The sequence below is a fragment of the Haliotis rufescens genome, unplaced genomic scaffold, assembly GCF_023055435.1.
Source record: "Haliotis rufescens isolate VD_foot unplaced genomic scaffold, xgHalRufe1.0.p SCAF_10, whole genome shotgun sequence".
Classification (NCBI taxonomy): domain Eukaryota; kingdom Metazoa; phylum Mollusca; class Gastropoda; order Lepetellida; family Haliotidae; genus Haliotis; species Haliotis rufescens.
This window is the reverse complement of record NW_025963780.1, coordinates 42,315,544-42,342,574: the sequence shown is the minus strand read 5'-3', so window position 1 is coordinate 42,342,574 and position 27,031 is coordinate 42,315,544. Positions and strand designations below refer to the sequence as shown.

Genomic DNA, 27,031 nt, shown 5'->3' with positions numbered 1-27,031 from the left:
CTTGGCGGCAAATTTGGACAACAGTACACACATTAGAGGAGCGGCAAGCTGTCCTGGCGGTACAGAAAAAATTCTGGGATCTGTAAGTTTGTCAAGTTCTTGGTTACGGTTTTGAATGAGAAAGAGTTGACAGAAACTCTTTTTGCATATGTGCACTTTAATATTGTTAAATTTAATTTTGCAACCTCAAGCTTTTGTAATCATATGCTCTTCCGTTTCAGACAAAGTATAGGCCTATTGACACAATGCTACATCAATACATTTCTCTAAAACCTTAATGTGCTAAAATGTCGATGTGTTTATTTAGTTTATCGTGTTAAAAAATATATATTAGATATATTGTGAGATTGATCATTCGTACTATGATTTGTGTGATTTATAGTTTGTGGTGGTATATAAATATCCGCTTGGCGCCATTTACTGATCAGTGCCCAAATATAGGTGAATAGAAACTGTATTCAAATCACGATAACCATAATTTATACGAAAATAGGTGTGTGTTTGTTTGCACGTCAAAATATCACTCAATGTTTTCCTTTTAACCGAATAGTTACATCGAAATACTGAATTAATATATCTATACTAAGGTATTGGTAGGCGATTGATGATGATGTCAATATGGCGCGTTCCTGAACAAAAACATACGGATGTTAAATATTCCGAAGAAAATTCGGCGAGCATTGACGATATCTAATATATGATATTATCATTACGACAGCGGTCAACAGAATTGTTTTTGATCATATCGTACAAATTTCAACCTATCCTAGCGTACCCAGGGTTATATAGGTACATATAGGCCTATATAGACCCAGGAACTTGAATAACGAATCTACTCGTGTCCATTCATGGTTTTTCTTCAGATCTTTTCACTGTCCTTTTTCACATTTATTTCGTGGATACATATCGATTACTGCACGTTGCAAAACATCTCCGGCGACGTAAACAATTGCAACTCCGCAGATTGATGACGCAATATCCTGGCAGTAAATAATATTATGCTTCCTTGAGCGTCAAGCGATCTGTCCTCCTTGCCAGTTTGTGTTTATGAATTTACCTATACCCGGGAAGAAATTCAACTGTATCAACCATTCTTGGTCAGCGAACATTTAGACAAAGAGCATGAAATTAACACGGAAATAGTATTTTTGGCGGCGAACAGCGCGTGGGACAATCCTACCTATTGACCAATCGGCGCGCGTCTGAGGTCATCGCGTGCAGACATTTTCATTCATGTGTGTAGTTACACACGAAGCCCACTAAAAACTACGGATTCGGTCCCACGTGGATACCTCATCTTTCACGGGGCGGTTTATCTTCAGTGATATAACGAAGAGTTGGTGAGTAGATTTTAAGCTATAATTGAACAGATTTACCGTATAGAATACCCCCCACACACACACACGTGATTGTGTCACGATTACCAGTATTGATTAGGCCTAGTCGATTGCCCACGTGTTTTGACAGGATATATATCGACATAAGTGATACCAAGTAACAAGCAAAATCCAAACGGTAATACGAAAGGGTATTTTATCAAGCAGTAATATGATTTTTTTTTTAGAAAACGGACACATCAATAAAGTTACCGTAACGTTATTAATTTAAGGTAAATTAGAACTGCTCTGCAGATCTTCGAGCCCTCGACACGTGTTGTACCGGATGCATGCATGTCTGTTCTACTGTGATCAAGTGACTGGACACGGGTCAGTGTTTGTAAAACACCAAAGAGAGAATTGTTTTCATTCTCGAATATTGTTACGTACTTGAAATATATGGAAGTACTCAATACAACACAATTCAGCAATTGATCATATATATGTAATTATCTATATAAATATTACTTTCCTGTTTACAAACAGTAGAGGTTACCATATTTTCAATATGGATATATGCTTTAAATGATAATTATTATTTTAAAATTATTTTTTTAGGAGTGATGTTAATTAAATTCGAAATTGCAGGAAAGTGATAGAAATTAAATAGAATTCTAGTACTGGCCTAAGAATTGATGTTGAATGTTCAGTGGAATCTCTTTTGTTTGTGCAAGTGCATCTGCAGCACTAGAAATGTTATTTTAATTTACATGCAATCTCACTTTGAGACCAAAGGAAACTATCTTATTTATAGACCACCGTCATAGAGCTGGACTGTTGCTGAGTGCGGTGTTAAACAACAAACAAATGTGTTGTTGGTGAATTGTAAAGAAAGAATTGCTTTAACCCAAAGCTAGTTTAAATTCTTGTTCCTATGACTAATTAAATTTTTCAGGAAAACAATTATTGTCCATGTTTTGTCACTGTACCCGTGACCCCAACTCCCCGTGGGGGTTCTGGGTTACAATATACATGTATACCCCAGCAACCTATGTTGGAGACAAAATGGACCAGGTGGTCAGGCTTGACATCGTTCATAGAGTGTCATCGTGCCTTGACCGCACTATCATTGCTTAAAATATCAATCACTTGATTGTCTGGTCCAGACTTGTTTATTGACATGTGGTCGTCATATAGCTGGAACATTGATGAGTGGGAGTTGAACCACAATGATCATATATAACCCTGCCTAACAATATTCTCCATAACATTTTTAGTTTAGGTAATGTATTTTATTGTTTACTTTACAGAAATAAAATAATGTCCTGTTATAATACCAATACTGGAAAAAACAGTTGTGTGGCTTCAAATAGACTAAACTGCAGGTGACAAAGAAAATATACACCCATGTTTGATGGTGGCTAAAAATGAAACAAACAAGAAAAGTCTATTCGATGGCGATATGTTTGATACGTGTATCATTGTGGTGTACTTGACCTTAAGCTTGCAGTGTTTCGGCAACTGTTCTTCAACCTAGTAACATTTTGATAATATTTTTAATTTAATAAATCTAATTTTCAAGTGTATACTTTCTTTTGCCTGTCAGTTTATGAAGACTAAACATTTTGATAATATTTGTAATTTAATAAATCTAATTTTCAAGTGTATACTTTCTTTTGCCTGTCAGTTTATGAAGACTACACAAATTGTATTTGGATCATGTTCATGAATAATCATGATAATGTCCCCAGTGGCGGAGTTGTACTCCGAGCAAGACCGACCTTACCATTGCATGATGAAAGCCCCTTTTCATGACAGCAATTGACCTGAAAATGAGATCTCTTAAATTCTTTCATTTCAATTCTAATTGGAAAATTATGAATATACTGTATCATATTTAGTTATTATAGATTCATCATTTGTGTATATGTTATAGATTCATCATATGAGTCATAATCGCAAAGTAAATTTGCTCATAATTGTGTTTCAGAAATTAGCTCCTTTGTACGCATGCTGAAAAAGCTTCATTGGGTATTTACGCGTGATGATTTTATAATTTGAGTTTTTCATTTAATGCATGTGTGTGTGTGGGGGGGATATTTTACGCAAATGCGCTGCTTATCTGTATATGCATATGTATACCACATATATGTGTTCCATGCATGGCTGGTTTGTGATCTCCCCTCTCTCTCTGGGTGAGGTAGAACGAGTACATTTAAGTTTTAACATCCAAGATTACTGCACTTACACTAGTTCAAATTTGATGCATATATGGGGACGAATATCGGCCTCTGAGCAGGACTAGATAAATACCTGGTAAAATATGTATATAATATAAACATAATATAAAAATAATATTAATATATGAATAATGTAATTGTTGTTGCTTTGTCATTAATACACCAGTTAGGTTTGGATTAAGATGGTTTTGTGACAGCTGTGCCACCCACACATTTGTCAGGAGCACTGAGATACTTGACACTGACACTGGGCAGCTGGTGTACATGGTGGTCCCCTGTGTCAGTACAGCATTGCTGTGGGTGAGATACTCCCTGTCGGTAAGTAGAACCATCAGTTACGTCAGGGTTCCAAATTCTATTTTTTAAAGTGACGCACAGTTGAAAGCGTCGGGCTAGCAAGCCCCAGGTGCTGAGAGCGTATCCCGCTTGTGACCGAGTTGTTATTCTGCCTTGGGATCATCAACAGTGTTGTCACTAGTGTACAGTACATACACCCTGTGCACTGTGCTCAAGATAACCCACTCGTCCGATGGTAGATGACGAGATAGTGGACACACGAATACGTACATACACCCTGTGCACTCAAGAGAACCCACTCGTCCGATGGTAGATGACGAGATAGTGGACACACGAATACGTACATACACCCTGTGCACTCAAGAGAACCCACTCGTCCGATGGTAGATGACGAGATAGTGGACACACAAATACGTACATACACCCAAAACATGTCATGGTGGTTCCCTGTGCAGTGTCCAACCCAGAATTGAAAATCAAGGGGGGACTTGTCCCCCCCATCATGTAGAAAATAGGAGGGATTTTGAAAAAGTAGGGGGGATAATTGCTTTCTTCAAAAATGTCTTATTTTGTATTATGTACTGGAACATCATCATATAAAAAAGTGCAACAGATCAGAATAAAGAACTGAAATGAATAACAATGCTTTGTGCATTTTTCTATTTTGATTAAAAAAGTCTGTAATTCTTTTGATTTGCGCGACATGGTCATTCACTATTCAAAAGATCGTCTGCTATGACAGTCGGCGATTCATATTGTGTGATTTCAGAAACGAAACTAAAACTAACTAAAATGCTCAAAAATATTTTCAGAACTATTCAAGATAGAATATTTATTGTCTTTAAACATCTTGTCAAAGGTTTTTGATTAATAAACAACAAAATACAACATAATTTTGATCAAAGTTTTGATACATTTTCTACTAAAGTAAATCAAATTTCGTTTCCTATGCCAATCCTATCGATAATTTATTCGGCCAAGCTCCTCACAGCGATAGTACGTTCCCGGAGCTCTCTATACTTTGAAGCTGAACAACTTCACTGGTGGAGTACATTAATTATTTTCTGGTGTTTGAACTTTAAATTGTTTTGAAGGAAAGTTAGAGAAAGTTACTTTGAAGCTGAACAACTTCAGTAGTCTTGTTATTATAAAATAATTTTGACTGTTCCAAAATCATGAAAGGTTCAATCTTGACATGCTTTAAGCAAAGACGTATATACAGTATATATACGTCTTTGCTTTAAGTCTTGTTTTTTTATCATTGCGTATCGAGATACGTATTGTATCATGACCAGAATATCAAGATGCGCATCGTATCGTGACCTTCCTGTATCGTTGCAGCCCTAGTAGATATTACAGGTACCTTTCTCAACATATGCACAAACATGTCCAAATAATCATTATTAGTTTGCCATCAATGGTCATTTTCATCTTTATACAGTTTTTGTATTTTCTAAATCCATAAAAAAAGCATCCTTTCAGAGCTGCAGATAAGCAGCGTATTTGCGTAAAATACCCCCAACCCCCCCCTAAATATATTCAAAATCCACGTTAATTTGTGTACAGAAACGCATACATTAAATAAAAAACTCAAATGTATAAAAACATGGTAAATACTCAATGAAGCTTTTCCAGCATGTGTACAAAGGAGCTAATTACGACCTGATTCAAGCCTATTTATTTAGAACAGCTATATACATCTAAAACATTATTTTATTTTTTTAAAGCTTAAAATACCCAACATGCCCAAAAGAGTGATGATTAGATGAGTGAAAAAATATTGGTTACCCAATGAAAAATGTAATAACGCAATTAAAATAGAAACCCAAGAGTAAAAACTCAATGGCTCAAAAGGTTATCTGGAGCTCTGTCCTTCTGCAGATCATGTTGTACTAAACATGGTTAGAACAGATTTCTGCCTAACAAAACCAGCCAGTTTTGGAACTAAGTAAGCTCACATTGCTTGTTTTCAGAGCTGAGGAAGAAATTCAAGATGGCCAGGAACCACTCTGCAACCAGTGAATCTATGAAGCCACTGATGAACACACACAATGATTCAGCTCTCGGCTTCATCACTGATGATGACCCCCCAACCTACAAGGAAACAACGCTGACGTCAACACCCATGAAAGGCTCCGAATCTGTCAAGATAGCCATTGAGGATACACAGAGTAAGTGTCATGGCCGCTCCTGGGATTCTAAGATAAGAATCCAATCTAAGCATGGGGCAGATTTAAAATAAAATCTTATGGTTTAAGACATCAAATTAGGTCTTCAGCAACCCATGCTTGCCGTAAAAGGCGACTATGCTTGTCGTAAAAGGCGACTAACGGGATCGGGTTGTCAGACTCGCTGACTTGGTTGATTCATTTCATCGATCCCAATTGCGTGGATCGATGCTCATGATGTCAATCACTGGATTGTCTGGTCCAGACTCGATTATTTACAGACCGCCGTTATAAAGCTGGAATACTGCTGAGTGCGCGTTAAACAACAAACCAACCAATCAACATCAAATTATGAAAGTCAGAGGTGAGGCAGGCTACTGCATACATATTATGTGGAGTGTGTACTTTCAAATGGCTCACCCTCTCATGGCTATGTCGGCTTCGAATTGATCACAAGCTGTCTGTCTGTCTGTCTCTGTGTGTGTCTGTGTCTGTGTGTGTTAGACAAGACTTGATTATTTAAGGCTGTGTGATATAGCTAGAAAATTGCTGAGAGCTGCGTTAAATAACCAAGTGGCTTATCAGGTTGCAGGCAAATACAAACCCCAAGTATATGAAAAAACATTGACCTTTATAATTTAGTAGTAGCTTCTATTGTTTTAGCTTGTCTTATGTTTACCTGTTTGCATGCTCTGATCATTGAGGCAAGGTTGGACTAGTCGTCTAACGTGACAGAATTCACTCGGAATTGTATCTGGTAGGATTGCCCGAAACGTGTGAATGTGGGGATGGAGTCCTGGGCCCCGTTCCACAAAGCGATCTTAGCACTAAGGTGATTGTAAGTCCAATACTTTAACATAGGTTTACGATCATCGTAGCGCTAAGATCGCTTTGAGGAACAGCTCACCGGTCCTCACTGATCATGTTTCTGGATTGTCAGCGCCAGCACCAGCACCAGCACAAGACCTGCATCACTTCGGTCTTCCTCTCACATCAGGCTAACACACTGTTGTATAAATGTAGTACTGCTGAACATGTTGAAAGTGGCTCGCACACCCATGATCGTTGATCAATCACAGTAATAGCATCTGATAAACTGGAGCTTTGTGTTGTGCAGGTTCGTCCTCAGCCAGCATGGACTCGGGCTCCAGCAGCCTCATCTCCAACCTGACGCTCCTCCACTCCAAGATGGAGGACTTCTTCAAGGAGAAGCAGAAGATCTTCGTGAAAGTGAGTGCATCAGGGTTGATTGTTAAAACTAAAATCCTCGTCCTCATCCTGTATAAAAAAGAACCTGTGAATTACAGACACTGGTCCCTGTATATCAGGATCGGCGACATGGGAAAATACCAGACTATCTTTTGTCAGTCGGCTGCAGAATAATTTGGATTAAGTTGTTTTTTTTACCTTTTGTTTTCATTTCAAGTAGAGTACTGTATTTTTGTTCCAACATGTCTTTACTAGGACTGTTACGATTCACTCGCGTATTCGGTGAATCAAACCGTATCCATTCATGAATTGAATTCGTTATTCGTGGCCCAAATGAATATTTATGAATATGCAGTCATATATCCATAAGAACATATTATATGCATAGATGTCTTCAAAAGACAACACTCTCATAATATTTAATTTGATAGTATTGTGGTCACTGGTCATAGTCGCATTTGTGCAGATACTAGTTCCTGGATCAGTGCAGTATATAAATGTATGATATATTAATAATTAACAAACCATGTCAAATAATTTATGTTGTTATTGTTTCACTGATTACAACAAATAATACATCAACTGCTGACTTGTTATTGTATTCATGAATTGCTCTTCGTATTCGTTATCCTATATTCGTGATACGAATCGTATTCGTCTCACAGTGTATTCGTTGCAGCCGTAGTGTTTACTGTGGTGAATTCTTTTGGACGGCAGCCATACCAAGTTAAATAGTATCGGCATATCAGATCATTAACAAAGTTTGGTAACACAAGTTATTTTACACAACCCCAATGAAAATAAATCAACCAATGGCAATACTGTATTTGTTGTCCACGGCGCCCAACTCCAGGAAGCGCCCCTGCCCACACTAGACCAATCTGTACGACCGTATCAGGGCCCTGACAAAGACCTAAAGTTTACACAACAGTCCATATTTTCTAGTGTATATTACAGATCTTTTGCTAAAAAATCCTCAACAGCGGATAAGGGGTGTATAACTGACTTGTAACTATTATCAAAGATGTTTGCTCACTACTGCTCAATTTCTGAAAACCGTCACTGGGGCGCTTATTGGCGACTACAGAAAATCTGCTACAGATATGTATCACGAGTTGTCTCCCTTTCCCTAACTGAGTTGTCTCCCCTTACAGGGCCTACTGGTTGTACTGGCAGTCGCCTACCTGGCCTACTTCATATATGCACTGTACCTGCACGCCACCCGTCAATGCGAGACCAGCGCTGTCCCTCTCATCGTTGTCACCATCATCGCTCTAGTCTTCATCGTCTTCAGAAACATCAACAACATGTTTGGTGACAACATTAGAAAGTTCATGAAAGTCATTCAGTCTGCCATCAAGAGTAAATGGCACATTCTAAAATGGTAAGTTGTTCACGTACATATGTGTTTTGTTAACAGAAAAGTAACTTCTCACACTAAAACCCCTTGCCTCTTTGTTTTTTAGCTCTGATCCCACAAGTTGAAAGGACTTTGAATTAGGATGCACCTTATGGGAGTGTGTTGGGTTTAATGCCAGTTTGAACGGTATTGGTTATCAATACCATAGAATGTCAGCTTAATGTAGGAGGAAAGTTATGTAAAAGTGTTCTGATTGTAGTTGCTTACAAGCGAGAGCCTAAAGCATTGGTATGGTGCTGACAAATGAGACCACAAGCATGGTACTGTGTTGACAAAAAAGACTACAATCATGGCTACTGTGTTGACAAATAAGACTACAAGCATGGCTACTGTGTTGACAAATAAGACTACAAGCGTGGCTACTGTGTTGACAAATAAGACTACAAGCATGGCTACTGTGTTGACAAATAAGACCACAAGCATGGCTACTGTGTTGACAAATAAGACTACAAGCATGGCTACCGTGTTGACAAATAAGACTACAAGCGTGGCTACTGTGTTGACAAATAAGACTACAAGCATGGCTACTGTGTTGACAAATAAGACCACAAGCATGGCTACTGTGTTGACAAATAAGACTACAAGCATGGTACTGTGTTGACAAATAAGACTACAAGCATGGTACTGTGTTGACAAATGAGACCACACAAGCATGGCTACTGTGTTGACAAATAAGACTACAAGCATGGCTACTGTGTTGACAAATAAGACTACAAGCGTGGCTACTGTGTTGACAAATAAGACTACAAGCATGGCTACTGTGTTGACAAATAAGACCACAAGCATGGCTACTGTGTTGACAAATAAGACTACAAGCGTGGCTACTGTGTTGACAAATAAGACTACAAGCATGGCTACTGTGTTGACAAATAAGACTACAAGCGTGGCTACTGTGTTGACAAATAAGACTACAAGCATGGCTACTGTGTTGACAAATAAGACTACAAGCATGGCTACTGTGTTGACAAATAAGACTACAAGCGTGGCTACTGTGTTGACAAATAAGACTACAAGCATGGCTACTGTGTTGACAAATAAGACCACAAGCATGGCTACTGTGTTGACAAATAAGACTACAAGCATGGTACTGTGTTGACAAATAAGACTACAAGCATGGTACTGTGTTGACAAATGAGACCACACAAGCATGGCTACTGTGTTGACAAATAAGACTACAAGCATGGCTACTGTGTTGACAAATAAGACTACAAGTATGGCTACTGTGTTGACAAATAAGACCACAAGCATGACTACTGTGTTGACAAATAAGACCACAAGCATGGCTACTGTGTTGACAAATAAGACTACAAGCATGGCTACTGTGTTGACAAATAAGACTACAAGCATGGCTACTGTGTTGACAAATAAGACTACAAGCATGGTACTGTGTTGACAAATAAGACTACAAGCATGGCTACTGTGTTGACAAATAAGACCACAAGTATGGCTACTGTGTTGACAAATAAGACTACAAGCATCGTACTGTGTTGACAAATAAGACTACAAGCATGGCTACTGTGTTGACAAATAAGACTACAAGCATGGCTACTGTGTTGACAAATAAGACTACAAGCATGGCTACTGTGTTGACAAATAAGACTACAAGCAAGGTACTGTGTTGACAAATGAGACCACACAAGCATGGCTACTGTGTTGACAAATAAGACTACAAGCATGGTACTGTGTTCACAAATAAGACCACAAGTATGGCTACTGTGTTGACAAATTAGACCACAAGCATGGCTACTGTGTTGACAAATAAGACCACAAGCATGGCTACTGTGTTGACAAATAAGACCACAAGCATGACTACTGTGTTGACAAATAAGACCACAAGCATGGCTACTGTGTTGACAAATAAGACTACAAGCATGGCTACTGTGTTGACAAATAAGACCACAAGTATGGCTACTGTGTTGACAAATAAGACTACAAGCATGGCTACTGTGTTGACAAATGAGACCACACAAGCATGGCTACTGTGTTGACAAATAAGACTACAAGCATGGTACTGTGTTCACAAATAAGACCACAAGTATGGCTACTGTGTTGACAAATTAGACCACAAGCATGGCTACTGTGTTGACAAATAAGACCACAAGCATGGCTACTGTGTTGACAAATAAGACCACAAGCATGACTACTGTGTTGACAAATAAGACCACAAGCATGGCTACTGTGTTGACAAATAAGACTACAAGTATGGCTACTGTGTTGACAAATAAGACCACAAGTATGGCTACTGTGTTGACAAATAAGACCACAAGCATGGCTACTGTGTTGACAAATAAGACTACAAGTATGGCTACTGTGTTGACAAATAAGACTACAAGTATGGCTACTGTGTTGACAAATAAGACTACAAGCATGGTACTGTGTTGACAAATAAGACTACAAGCATGGCTACTGTGTTGACAAATAAGACTACAAGTATGGCTACTGTGTTGACAAATAAGACTACAAGCATGGCTACTGTGTTTACAAATAAGACTACAAGTATGGCTACTGTGTTGACAAATAAGACCACAAGTATGGCTACTGTGTTGACAAATAAGACTACAAGCATGGCTACTGTGTTGACAAATAAGACTACAAGCGTGGCTACTGTGTTGACAAATAAGACTACAAGCATGGCTACTGTGTTTACAAATAAGACTACAAGTATGGCTACTGTGTTGACAAATAAGACCACAAGTATGGCTACTGTGTTGACAAATAAGACTACAAGCATGGCTACTGTGTTGACAAATAAGACTACAAGCATGTCTACTGTGTTGACAAATAAGACCACAAGCATGGCTACTGTGTTGACAAATAAGACTACAAGCATGGTACTGTGTTCACAAATAAGACTACAAGCATGGCTACTGTGTTGACAAATAAGACTACAGGCATGTCTACTGTGTTGACAAATAAGACCACAAGCATGGCTACTGTGTTGACAAATAAGACTACAAGCATGGTACTGTGTTCACAAATAAGACTACAAGCATGGCTACTGTGTTGACAAATAAGACTACAAGCATGTCTACTGTGTTGACAAATAAGACCACAAGCATGGCTACTGTGTTGACAAATAAGACTACAAGCATGGTACTGTGTTCACAAATAAGACTACAAGCATGGTTACTGTGTTGACAAATAAGACTACAAGCATGGCTACTGTGTTGACAAATAAGACTACAAGTATGGTACTGTGTTGACAAATAAGACCACAAGCATGGCTACTGTGTTGACAAATAAGACTACAAGCATGGCTACTGTGTTGACAAATAAGACTACAAGTATGGTACTGTGTTGACAAATAAGACTACAAGCATGACTACTGTGTTGACAAATAAGACCACAAGCATGGTACTGTGTTGACAAATAAGACTACAAGCATGGCTACTGTGTTGACAAATAAGACCACAAGCATGGCTACTGTGTTGACAAATAAGACTACAAGCATGGCTACTGTGTTGACAAATAAGACCACAAGCATGGCTACTGTGCTGACAAATAAGACTACAAGCATGACTACTGTGCTGACAAATAAGACCACAAGCATGGCTACTGTGCTGACAAATAAGACTACAAGCATGGCTACTGTGTTGACAAATAAGACCACAAGCATGGCTACTGTGTTGACAAATAAGACTACAAGCATGACTACTGTGTTGACAAATAAGACCACAAGCATGGTACTGTGTTGACAAATAAGACTACAAGCATGGCTACTATGTTGACAAATTAGACCACAAGCATGGCTACTGTGTTGACAAATAAGACTACAAGTATGGTACTGTGTTGACAAATAAGACTACAAGCATGACTACTGTGTTGACAAATAAGACCACAAGCATGGTACTGTGTTGACAAATAAGACCACAAGCATGGCTACTGTGTTGACAAATAAGACTACAAGTATGGCTACTGTGTTGACAAATAAGACCACAAGCATGACTACTGTGTTGACAAATAAGACTACAAGCATGGCTACTGTGTTGACAAATAAGACTACAAGCATGGCTACTGTGTTGACAAATAAGACTACAAGCGTGACTACTGTGTTGACAAATAAGACTACAAGCATGGCTACTGTGTTGACAAATAAGACTACAAGCATGGCTACTGTGTTGACAAATAAGACCACAAGCATGGCTACTGTGTTGACAAATAAGACTACAAGCATGGCTACTATGTTGACAAATTAGACCACAAGCATGGCTACTGTGTTGACAAATAAGACTACAAGTATGGCTACTGTGTTGACAAATAAGACTACAAGTATGGCTACTGTGTTGACAAATAAGACTACAAGCATGGTACTGTGTTGACAAATAAGACCACAAGCATGGCTACTGTGTTGACAAATAAGACTACAAGCATGACTACTGTGTTGACAAATAAGACCACAAGCATGGTACTGTGTTGACAAATAAGACTACAAGCATGGTACTGTGTTGACAAATAAGACTACAAGCATGACTACTGTGTTGACAAATAAGACCACAAGCATGGTACTGTGTTGACAAATAAGACCACAAGCATGGCTACTGTGTTGACAAATAAGACTACAAGCATGACTACTGTGCTGACAAATAAGACCACAAGCATGGCTACTGTGCTGACAAATAAGACTACAAGCATGGCTACTGTGTTGACAAATAAGACTACAAGCATGTCTACTGTGTTGACAAATAAGACTACAAGCATGGTACTGTGTTGACAAATAAGACCACAAGCATGGCTACTGTGTTGACAAATAAGAACACAAGTATGGCTACTGTGTTGACAAATAAGACCACAAGCATGGTACTGTGTTGACAAATAAGACTACAAGTATGGCTACTGTGTTGACAAATAAGACTACAAGCATGACTACTGTGTTGACAAATAAGACCACAAGCATGGTACTGTGTTGACAAATAAGACTACAAGCATGGTACTGTGTTGACAAATAAGACTACAAGCATGGCTACTATGTTGACAAATTAGACCACAAGCATGGCTACTGTGTTGACAAATAAGACCACAAGCGTGGGTACGGTGTTGACAAATGAGACTACAAGCATGGCTACTGTGTTGACAAATAAGACTACAAGCATTGTTACTGTGGTGACAAATAAGACTACAAGCATGGCTACTGTGCTGACAAATAAGACTACAAGCATGGCTACTGTGCTGACAAATGAGACCACAAGTGTGGGTACTGTGTTGACAAATGAGACCACACAAGCGTGGGTACGGTGTTGACAAATAAGACTACAAGCATGGCTGCTGTGTTGACAAATAAGACTACAAGCATGGCTACTATGTTGACAAATTAGACCACAAGCATGGCTACTGTGTTGACAAATAAGACCACAAGCGTGGGTACGGTGTTGACAAATGAGACTACAAGCATGGCTACTGTGTTGACAAATAAGACTACAAGCATTGTTACTGTGGTGACAAATAAGACTACAAGCATGGCTACTGTGCTGACAAATAAGACTACAAGCATGGCTACTGTGCTGACAAATGAGACCACAAGTGTGGGTACTGTGTTGACAAATGAGACCACACAAGCGTGGGTACGGTGTTGACAAATAAGACCACAAGTGTGGGTACGGTGTTGACAAGTGAGACTACACAAGCATGGTTACTGTGTTGACAAATAAGACTACAAGCATGGCTACTGTGCTGACAAATAAGACTACAAGCATGGGTACTGTGTTGACAAATAAGACTACAAGCATGGTACTGTGTTGACAAATAAGACTACAAGCATGGTACTGTGTTTACAAATAAGACTACAAGCATGGTACTGTGTTGACAAATAAGACTACAGGCATGGTACTGTGTTGACAAATAAGACTACAAGTATGGCTACTGTGTTGACAAATAAGACTACAAGCATGGTACTGTGTTTACAAATAAGACTACAAGCATGGTACTGTGTTGACAAATAAGACTACAAGCATGGTACTGTGTTGACAAATAAGACTACAAGCATGGCTACTGTGTTGACAAATAAGACTACAGGCATGGCTACTGTGTTTACAAATAAGACTACAAGCATGGTACTGTGTTGACAAATAAGACTACAAGTATGGCTACTGTGTTGACAAATAAGACTACAAGCATGGTACTGTGTTAACAAGTATGACTACTGTGTTGACAAATAAGACCACAAGTGGGTACTGTGTTGACAAGTGAGACTACAAGCTTGGGTACGGTGTTTACAAATGAGACCACAAGCATGGGTACTGTGCTGACAAATGAGACCACAAGTGTGGGTACGGTGTTGACAAGTGAGGATGATAATCCATGTCTAGTCCAGACAATGCCTTGACTTTTGATATGTGATGTGTTCATGCACTCTTCTTTAAGATTGAAAATATTGGTCTGAATATGCCATTGATAGAGAACAAGGTTCGCACAGGCTTGAAAAAGTCTTGAATTTTAAGGTCCCTCTTGAAAAGCCTGTTTTTTAGTGTCAAAATTTAAAAGCATTGAAAATCACCAAAAAGTATTTGAGATGACAGATTATATGACTATCAATTATAATTTGCCTTATGTTAAGAAATTGACTCTGATTTTTCAGTGATTTTCAACACTTATGACTTCATGACAGTGATAGAAACTAACGGTTTTAGTCCATTTGTCCTTATAATGATAATGTATAGTACCTTTACTATTGGGCATTTTTGCGAGGACTACAGGACTAGTGCCAATTTCTAACGCTGCATGAGTGACATTTTGACAAGAGATAATTTATCATGTTAGTATTGGACTGTGACTGTTTCAGGGTTGCTTTGTTCTTGGTGTATGGCGGCATGCTTGCACTGATCATCTACACCGTGTGGGAGGTCCCTAGCAACCTGGTGTCCCTCGCCGGCATCATCACCTTCATCATCGTCCTCTTTCTCTTGTCCTCCAGCCCCACACAGGTAACATCTTGCCCACTGACCACAGAATTAGTCATCGCCCACCCTACAACCAATCCCACTCCCACACACTGACCAACCAGTCACAACCACCCACTTTACAACCACCTCTCCCACACCCACTGACCAGTCACACACCCACTAACCAACCAGTCAAAACTACCCACACCACACACACCGACCACAGACTGACCAACCGCTCCCACTCCCACACCCACTCCCACACCCACTCCCACTCCCGCTCCCACACCCACTCCCACTCCCACACCCACTCCCACTGCCACACCAACTCCCACTCCCACACCAACTTCCACTCCCACACCCACACCCACTGACCAGTCACACGCCAACCAACCGCTCAAACTGGTCACAACTACCCACACCTCACACAATGACCACACATACACTGACCAACCAGTCACACGCCAACCAAGGGCTCACCCACCCACTGACACAAGACACTCCCACTGTTTACTCCCCCCCCCCCCCCCCCCACACACACACACACACACTCGCACTACTCACACTGCTTGCTTACCCACTGACTGCTTACTTTCTCAATGTCATATAGCTGGAATATTGCTAAAAGCAGCGTAAAACCATACTCACTCACTCACTCACTGACTCAATGTCATATAGCTGGAATATTGCTAAAAGCGGCGTAAAACCATACTCACTCACTCACTCACTCACTCACTCACTCACTCACTCACTCACTCACTCACTCAATGTCATATAGCTGGAATATTGCTAAAAGCGGCGTAAAACCATACTCACTCACTCACTCACTCACTCAATGTCATATAGCTGGAATATTGCTAAAAGCGGCGTAAAACCACTCACTCACTCACTCACTCACTCAATGTCATATAGCTGGAATATTGCTAAAAGCGGCGTAAAACCATACTCACTCACTCACTCACTGACTCAATGTCATATAGCTGGAATATTGCTGAGTGGCAGCGTTAAACAACAAACAAACTTTCTCAATGCTGGCTACCATAGGAGTTAATGATTTCCTGATCATCGACTGGTATATCTCATTATTGTCCCAAGCCAAGGGCACTTAGTCTGGAATCCAAGATAAATCCCTACACTGTCATATTACTGACTGCAGTGCTTCACAAATCCTTGGTGATGATCCAGTAAGTTATCTTCATCTGTTAATGGGTGCTGGTTTCAGGTGCGATGGCGGCCGGTGCTCGGCGGGTTCACGCTTCAGTTTTACTTTGCTGTGCTAATCCTGAAGTGGGATATCGGCTACAGGGTGTTCTACTTTCTTGGGAAGGAGATTCAGAAGTTCCTGGCATTTACCGATTTCGGTTCCAAATTTGTCTTCGGAGATAAATACACTGACCACATCTTTGCTATGAAGGTAAGTCCACCCACTTCATGTCATACTCTGGTATCATGTTCACAATTTGTATCGCATAGTTTGCTTGGCTATGAGATCAGCACTTCTTACAATAGTTTAAAAGAAATTTGTCCTGTTTTCTCCCTGAAGCTATTCTATGACAGTTTCCACAAGTGACATTTGAAGATCCGGGGTAGAATAGGTCTTCAGAAACCCATGCTTGTTGAAAAAGGCGACTATGCTTGTCGTAAGAGGCGACTAATGGGATCGGGTGGTCAGGCTCACTGACTTGGTTGATACATGTCATCAATCCAAATATCGTGAATCGATGCTCATGATGTCAGTCACTGGATTGTCTGGTCAAGACTTAATTGTTTACAGACCGGCATCATATAGCTGGAATAGTGGTGAGTGCAACATAAAACAACCAACACACACACACAGTTCCCACCAATAGTTTATTGCAGACACCAGAATGCAAACAACAGCTGTTAAACTTTGTTAAACTTTTTTGTGTCTCATCATGTTACAGGGTATTCAGGGTGTAGAACACTTCCAAAAAAACATTAGATGGTAATGAGTGACGCTATATGAATCCTGTCGTCAGACTTGTTGTCTTCGTTGATAGCTTGTCTAACATCCACTGCAGTGATTTCATTAAAGTATCAGTCATTGCTTTATCTGGTGCAAACATTATTCAGGCCCTGTCATATACCTTTAATATTTCTGAACATGGTGTTAAACAAATAAACAAAAATACTATACTACTAAATGTTTATATATAACTTCTGTTTCCATGGTTACAGGTGCTTCCGGTGATCATCTTCTTCAGCTGCTTCATCTCTATCCTGTACTACCTCGGCACCATGCAGTTCATCATCGGCAACATCGCCTTCGTGATGAAGAGCTTGCTGGGTACAACGGCTGCCGAGAGTCTGTGTGCCGCTGGCAACATCTTCGTCGGCCAGGTTAGCAAATAATCTGTCCATTGTCTCCATTGCTGTAAATATACAGTCATTCCCTGCTTATATGGACTTCAGATATCGGGAAACCTCGGTAATCCTTCCGCTGGTGGTAATCGTTTCGCAAGAAGTCAATTAACCAAGTGACACTGAGTTACGTTTGAGACGAGCTCTGTCATCTGTCATGAGTTGCATAATTGAAGGGAAGTAACTCTTCCAGTAAGAAGCTGGTTTCAGTTATACGGAAATTCGTTTATACGGACGAATTGTGAAATGACGCGTGAAGTGTCCGTATAAACGAGGCACGACTAGTCGGGTAGTCTGGCTTGGTAACTTGGTTGCATCATCATGCTTTCAGAATGCACATCACAGGTGTGTCTGGTCCAGACATGATGGGGGCGGTGGGGTCGCCTAGTGGTTAAAGCGTTCGCTCGTCACGCCCAAAACCCGGGTTCATTTCCCAACATGGGTACAATGTGTGAAGTCCATTTGTGATGTCCCCCATTCGTGGTATTGCTGGAATATTGCAAAAAGTTGCATAAAAATTCACTCACTCACTCACTCACTCACTCACTCACTCACTCACTCACTCACTCACTCACTCACTCACTCACTCACTCACTCACTCACTCACTCACTCACTCACTCACTCACTCACCCACCCACCCACCCACCCACCCACTCACTCACTCACTCACTCACTCACTCACTCACTCACTCACTCACTCACCCACCCACTCACTCACTCACTCCAGATATGATGAATTACAGGAAACGGTCACCTGGAATACGGCTGACTGTGGTATTAAGCAAGCAAACTGTCCATTTGCAGGGTTTACCTTGTCTTACAAAAGTGGAGGACTAGGGGATCCCCAATAATAAATTTTAAGGGTCTTTACAGGAAATGTGCGGGTCCTTTATAAATATAAATGGTGTAGTGTAGTGTACTGTAAGTCATTTCTTTAGAGCCTGGAATGAATCAATGATCATGTGGACAGTGTCCATGTTTGATGGATGAAACAACAAACACCCATAACCCATGCTCCTGGTGTGCTGTAAGAATGATGAATGTTATTGTGCGTCCCTTGGGACGCGCTATATTCATTTTTCTCCATCCATACTGGACGCACAATTGTGTCGTGTAAAACCCTGCTTTTGTTTACAGTGAAAATATCTAACTTTTGTTCTTCAACATTAATGTCTTTTCTAGACGGAGGCTCCCATCTTAATCAGACCGTACCTGAACGTGATGACTCGTTCGGAGCTGCACGCCGTCATGGTGGGAGGTTTTGCCACTATTGCTGGGGGTGTGCTGGCTGCCTATGTGTCGTTTGGTGTTCCTGCAGAACACCTGTTGTGTGCGAGTGTGATGAACGCCCCCTGTGCCCTGGCCGTGTCCAAACTGCTCCACCCAGAGACGGAGACTAGCAAGCTGGAGGACATCGATGACTTGGAGCAAGAGGACGATGACAAGTGAGTGAGGCACACCTTGACAAGTAGGGATGTGGTCGATAGAACCAACTCCTGTACCCGTGATATAGCCTTGACTAGAGAACTGCCATGCCATGATAAAGCCTTGACTAGGGAACTGCCACGCCATGATAAAGCCTTGACTAGAGAACTGCCACGCCATGATAAAGCCTTGACTAGAGAACTGCCACGCCATGATAAAGCCTTGACTAGAGAACTGCCACGCCATGATAAAGCCTTGACTAGAAAACTACCACGCCATGATAAAGCCTTGACTAGAAAACTACCACGCCATGATAAAGCCTCAAATAGTAAACTACCACGCCATGATAAAGCCTCAAATAGTAAACTACCACACATAGATCCCAACTCACTCATACTTGTATTTCCAGCAAACCTCGCAACTTCCTTGAGGCTGCAGCTGCTGGGGCATCCACCTCCATCTGCCTCGTCGCCAACATCGCCGCCAACCTCATCGCCTTCTTGGCTCTGCTTGCCTTTGTCAATGCAGTCCTGTCCTGGTTTGGGGCCTTCGTCTGCTTCCCACAGCTCTCGTTTGAGGTGAGGACTTGTTTATTGCTGATCTGTGTGGGTGAATGCTGGGATGGGGTAACTCAAGCACTCAGGTCGGGTGGGCCCTGAGTAGGACCTGGGTACCCAAGGGACTACCACACCCGTGGTTATTCACGTGATACATGTATTTTGATAATGACAATAACAAAAAAACACCATGGTTACACTACAAGTCGCTAATGTACACATTTCTTTCTGACTATGCACATTTTACTTCTGACTATCTAAATAGTTTTGGCCATGGTTCCAGTAAAACAATCCCAATCGGACATTTTGTACCAAACAGCGGGTACGTGGGTCGGGTGAACAGTTCTCAACTGGACATGTGACCTGGGTAGTGAATCTGGTCTTGTCACTGCCCCATTGTTTGAATTGGAATTCCTGCATTCTGATTAGCTAAATTGGTCACATGTTATTGTTATTGCATTCATTTCCCAAGAATGTAAAAAATTAAGCCACGCCCACCATGGCGAAAATGTTTGGGAATCCCAATATAACAGTCGAGGGAATTCCCTTCCTGCTCATGTGTATCGTCATGCACAGGACATTTAGCAGAACTCGTGCATATTCATTGTCCAAACAACCATGAGAGACCGAAGGCCAAGAAGGAATGAAACTGCTCGTTCGCCTGGTTTTTTTTCCACTTGCCTCGGTTCCACAACTTTCATGTCTTAGGTTTCATTTCTAACTAGCATTTTTCCAACTGTGTCTTCCCGTTCTCAGGGATCTAATGTTTGAATCTGGCTACGTGGATTCATAGATCTTTTCAGCGGGTTTTCGATTCATACCTCAATGAAAATTTAATTGTTTATGTCACATGCCTTACATTTCCAACCTTGCTTGAATGGAATATATCAGCTGTTAAGAACATTAATACATTGGTATTTACAGACAATATTAATTCAAGAAACTTTGATATATTTGGAGATAGGTACATTAATGGAGCCTGGTATGTACAAGGTAGACTTTGGTAAATTGGAGGGACAAAGTGGTACATGTCATTCAACTTCTATAACTACACCTTTTGCACAGTCTACACTCCATCAGGATTTTGATGTCTTGCTGTTTCAATACTCAGCTCCATGTTATATAGTCAGGCTCAGCTGTTTGACTAAATCCTGATGTTTAGTAAATGAAGCCTGGGATAAATAAACTTCACAAGCAAACTGGATAAACACATGGAAAACTGACAGACTGACGCCACATAGCTGAAATATTGCTGAGTGCAGCGTTACACAACAAACTAACATTCAGGCGAAGCATCATATATGGCTCTGTTGGCTTGTGTGTTTTCTCAACAGAAAACTTGAGCTACAGTGCCTTGCTCTTTCGACCAGAAATTATTTTGAAAAATTCCTCTTTAAAAAAGAACTAAGAAGACAATAAATTTAAATGTTCCCAAACCGTATAACTTTCTTTTGCTCCAGAAAATCTGTTCCTATGTCTTTATGCCCGTGGCGTACCTGATGGGGGTGGAGTGGAAGGACGCAGGGGTGGTGGGCGAACTAGTCGGCATCAAGACTTTCCTCAATGAGTTTGTGGCCTATAAGGAGCTAGCCAAGTTCATCACCAACCGTGAAGAATGCAAGGATGGAACTACCATCTCCGTAAGTGTTTCTCAACTAAAGATTTTAATCAAGATAACAGCAAAATACCGTATTTGACGTAATAAGTGCCCAGGGAGCTCTCAAAATTAGAAATAAGGGGTTTATAAATTTTGTGGTTTATGCTGACAGCCTGAAATGTTTATATACATATACGACAGATATATTTTACCAGAATTTAATCGCCAATATTTAAGGGTGCATATAACACACGAGTGCGTATTATACGCGAATAAATAAGTCTTGTGTACGTCGAATACGGTAGTCCACATTATTTAGGGGGGAAATAATACACTGGTGCATCGTGAATGTTCATGTGATGATCCCATACATGAAACTTTTTTTTCTGTATTGATACAAGACAAAACACTTGTGTCGTAATTTGTGTTTCAAGTTCTCTACTAAGAAAAGCCGCTATGAACATGTGTCTACAGCTAGCTTTTCCTTTTAAACCTGCTCTGAACTATTTATAGTCAAGGAATTTCAACAAGATTTGACTTAAATATTTGTATTGCAATACGTATCGTATCGTGTCCTGGCTTTATCGTTATACCCCTAACATCATTAAGTAATGCAAAGTATTTTCATGTTCATTGGCCTAGAAGTAGTCACATGTCATTTGACGGTAAAACATATTGACTCTGTGTCAGGTCTGACTAATTATGGTAGTGACCTGTGTTATTTATGATAGAATGGGAATTACCTAGAAATGGTATTCCCCATACCTAAGTCATTCAGATTTCTCTTTTTGTTGGAACCAACTAACATTATTGTAGCTAATGTATATTGAAATGTTAAATCTGCCTTTGTCTCTATATTTCATAATAAATCAATTATGTACTTTATATGCGGTTAATACTTGTTTTTATCAACCTGAAAAAACCCAATATCATCATGTGCTTTGCCCTCTGTCAATATTGCGGGCGATTGGATAGCCTAGTGGTTAAAGTATTCACTTGTCGCACCGATGGCCTGGGTTAGATTCCCACATGGGTACAATCTGTGAAACCCGTTTTTGGTGTTCCCTGTCGATATATTGTGGTAATATTGCTAAAAGCAGTGTAAGCCCCATCTTCCTGAGGCAAGGGAGTTAACTTACTGTATAAGTCCAGTTTCCACCCTTGCTTTTGGTTGGTATTATGGAGTTATATTTTGGCTGGACTAACGAGTCTATGTAAAGTCCAATCAAAATCATGTACGAAATTAACATCTGGTTCCTAAACTGCAGTGCAGATATTGGTTGATTGCAGGATTTTTTAAAGCATGTGTACCGTCAACTTATTTTCCGAATCTTTATGTTTTTTAATGAGGTGCTCACTGATCTTGATTATCAATCAGGTCATCTTCAATGGGCACTAACATTTTGTTTGAAGCAAATGCAAGTGATATTGGGGGTGGAATCTGATTGGTCAGTAGGTGGGACATAGAAGGGACACAACTCGCAATAGCCACTGGTGGCGCTACAATCGAGCCAAAAATTCCATTCTAGTTTGACAAGGGTGGCAACTATAATTGTATTTGTGTTAACACCCTTGCCTCTGGAAGATGTGTAAATCAATCATTTTGTCAATATTGCTTCTTTTGGGGTCAATCAAAACAGGTATTGACCTCATATAATGTCCCATCTTCCCTAGGCAAGAGAGTAAACTGACTATAAAAGTCCAGTTTCCACCCTTGCCGAACTAGGCTGGTATTATGGAGTTACATTTTGTCTGGACTAACGAGTCTATGCATAGTCCAATCAAAATCGCTCACCGAAATCAAAATCCGGTTCGTAAACTGTCGTGCAGATTTCGATCGATTGCAGGATTTGCAAAGCATGTGCACCGCCAACTCGTTATCAGCAGATATTTTCCAAATCTTTTCATGTTTTTAATCAAGGTGCATTTCGCGATGTAAGACCCGTTTTATCACAATATAGATCTTGATTATTGATCAGATCGTTCTGACTGAGCGCCACCATTTTGTGTGAAGCAAACGCAAGTGATACGAGAGGTGGAATCTGATTGGTCCATAGGAGAGGCTTAGAAGGGACATAATTGGTAATAGCCATTGGTGGCGCAACGATCGAGCCCAGTTATTCCAGCCTAGTTCGGCAAGGGTGGAAACTGGACTTTTAAAGTCAGTTAACTCCCTTGCCTCGGGAAGATGATAATGTCCTAGAAAGAGTATTGTAGATTCTTAAGACACTCAAAAGAGGTTTGATTCCCCTTTTGAAAATACATAATATCATTCACATCAAGGACACGAGTATATTGACAATTGACCCCCGACCCCTCAAATGAAAATAAGTAAATCATGTCACGTACATATATGTTACTTTTCTTTGATTGTATGGTATATTTTGATTTGTCACCAGCGGCGGTCTGAGATTATGGCCACGTACGCACTGTGTGGCTTCTCCAACCTGAGCTCCATCGGCATCCAACTGGGTGGCCTTGGACCAATGGCACCCAAACGTGTGAAAGACTTGGCCCAGATTGTCATCCGTGCACTGTTTGGAGGAATTGTGGCATGTCTCATGACAGCCTCCATTGCAGGTAGGTACAGTTGGGGTGATTGGCTGAACAGCCTGTGTATTCAACTGTCGGGCTCACAAAAGAGGCTTAAGCCGTAGTTACCCTAGCTGCTAAGAAGATATAGTTCACCTGTTTGTTTTCGCAGAAGGTATCAGGAGAGGGTCATCAACACATATGTGTCTCTAGGGTCGGGTTCTAAAAAATAAGACACATATGAAGGTCATGAAATCAAATGTACACTTGGGGAAAGTCTCCTAAGAATATGATGTGCAATTGGGGAGGAAAAAACCTCTGACCCACCCATCACTGTAATTAATGACCAGTCGACCCGTGAAGATCCGGGGAGGAATAGGTCTTCAGCACCCCATGCGTGCCGTAAAAGGCGACTATGCTTGTCGTAAGAGGAGACTAATGGGATCGGGTGATCAGGCTCGCTGACTTGGTTGATGCATGTCATCGTATCCCAATGGCGTGGATCGATGCTCATGATATCAATCACTGGATTGTCTGGTCCAGACTCGATTATTTACAGACTGCCGTCATATAGCTGGAATATTGCTGAGGGCGGCGTTAAACAACAAACAAACTAAGTGACCAGTCCCTACAACTAAACTGCAAATCAAGTTGGTTTTTTTCACAAATGTTGTTTTCCTCTCTGTCCAGGTCTACTGATGGCGGACCACTCCGCATCATCCATCCCCTGCATCAACAACGCAACAGCGATTAACATCACATCGAACTCCGTCCTCAACGACACATCATATTCCGTGCTCAATGACACTGTACCCATGGTGTTCAACATGACACTATCTTAGTGTTGCCAGGGAACCAATATATAGCATCTTTGACTGCCAAATTGGTTCCTTTGGAAGAAATGAAAGAGGTGTGTGTTTGAAATGTGTGAAGTGTGTTTGTAAAGGATGATGTCTTGATAGGGACCACAAACAAAGCATTTAATGTATTCAAGGAGTTTGTGGAACAATAATGAAACTCCTCTAAATTTTCAATAAAATGAGCCCTCTTAGTTTTGTGAGGCATTCAAGGTATTTTGCATCCAAATGTATAAAAAGTATACTACTCAAAAGAAAGTCAAAGAACACCCAATTTTCATATTACTATAGTTAATCTCTCATGACAACAACTAGTCATATGAAAGAATCAGGTGTTCTTTAACTTCTTTTGAGTAGTATATTTTAAACATGTCGTTTACATTATACAAAAAATAAGCCCACTGAATTTGGTAAGAACTACAGACAAGGTCGTTGTATTATACATTGTTATGGATTGGTTATATATATTCATGAATACAGTTTCTCTATGTTGCAAGGGGACTGTATTCCATGGGCGAAGGATCTCATTGTAACCTCCATTGCAATACTAGTGCTACAAGTTCATAATAATTATAATAATACACCATCTTCCTGCTTCCAAATATTTTTAATCAAAATCATAACCAAGACTTGTAAATCAAACCTGCCTTGTCCTTCAGCATAATGTGTAGTAACATGTGACAAGCAAGCATAAATACACTTAACACACTTATTAGTAGACTCGGCTCCTTGTTAATGCTATTGTCAGAGTAATCATTATGTTTAGTAACCAGGTGCTAGTAAGAATGAATATTGAGTTTCCCTCTTGTGGTACTATTTAATGACCACGAAACTGTCAGATGTGCTGAGTCAGCAACAGCTGTGTGCGACAGCTGGCCTGTATACCGGTGCTCTGAGTGTATCGATGCGATCAAATTACAAGATACTGCATCTTATGTCATATCGCTTACTCTGATGGCAGAATCCAAATGAAACCAGGTCAGATATTTTAAATTGTACATTGATTCCAGTACACAGACGCCAATAATTGATTTTACAGAAGCATTACAAAATTTTGAGCCAAATTCTGTCAATATGATTTAGTGAAACATATTTTTAGACTAATTAACTGATTACTGTAAATCTTGAAATTAACGCAAGCGTGAATGAAATGTGAAAAATGGGAGGGGTCTTTGCTCACATTATTAAACATTGCATTTATATCAACAATAAGACATTTTGGATAGCAGAAATACCAACCTAGACATACGCTGAAAACAAACAACTATGTATTCCACATCACTGTTTATTGAGCAGCACTTGTTACAATTATCTAAACAATGCCATGCAAACACTGAATTGTCACTCAAGACAAGAGTTCTATGTCATCACTGATCACACCTGACAGATCAGTCCAGACAGACGCCACCCACACAGCACGGCGTCTTTGTTCTTTGCGACTGCATCAAGGGCCGACACAAGCCAGCGCGCATGTATTGTTTTAGCGGAAGTACTCTACTCAGCGCTTATAAGCGGTGCTATTTGGTGTGTGATTGGATTAATGTAAGGTTGGGTTAAGGTGAGGATTCTCCTGTAAATCTGACGGAGGAAGACATAAATCCAATGATACTTGAGGAGGGGGTGTCGCATTTTTTGCTTGGGGCCAGCGGTCGCATTCTTTTGGAGATGCATTTATTTTGCGACTGACAGTATTGACCCCTAATACAGACATCATCATAATTATTACATATACAATAAACGAATAATCACTTGTTACATATTTTGAGTTGTTTGGGGATAAAGTGCCATACCCTCAATGTATTAATGTTTACTTATTTTAGATCCCAGTAGTTCCTGGAACTTTATTTTGAGGATATCATCTCTGCTTGATATTGCATTTATAATATTTTCATGTTCAATTTTGAGTGTTGAAATGCAAATATATCTAGTCTACAACAGCTTATCCATGAAGTCAAGATTATTAATGAAAGTTCCTCATATCTAGTGTATTCTGAAACAGTAGCACCGCAAGTACTACGACCGTTGAGATTGTTTTGTGAGAATAAGCTATATCTCCTACTGCCCAGTAGTACCATGTCAGTAGTCTTCATCTACCGTATCCGACGTTATAAGCGCCCAGGGCGCTCTCAAAATAAATAATAGGGGGCTCTAATTA

General features: G+C 40.2%; 1 protein-coding gene across 2 annotated transcripts; it reads left to right on the top strand.

Annotated features, from left to right (window-relative positions):
* Nucleotides 1-26,971, top strand: LOC124146761 (solute carrier family 28 member 3-like). Of its 2 annotated transcripts, none has more exons than XM_048390889.1 (12): nt 1-82; nt 5,827-6,024; nt 7,139-7,251; nt 8,385-8,614; nt 15,426-15,567; nt 16,748-16,939; nt 17,725-17,886; nt 19,091-19,353; nt 19,743-19,911; nt 21,351-21,530; nt 23,887-24,067; nt 24,710-26,971. In XM_048390889.1, exons 2-12 carry the CDS (start codon nt 5,847-5,849, stop codon nt 24,859-24,861), a joined length of 1,962 nt encoding a protein of 653 aa, XP_048246846.1. In that variant the 5' UTR covers nt 1-82; nt 5,827-5,846; the 3' UTR covers nt 24,862-26,971. The 2 variants fall into 2 exon arrangements, with proteins under 2 accessions (XP_048246846.1, XP_048246843.1); XM_048390886.1 differs by lacking the exon at nt 1-82 and adding an exon at nt 999-1,340.
* The last annotated feature ends 60 nt before the right edge of the window (nt 26,972-27,031 follow it).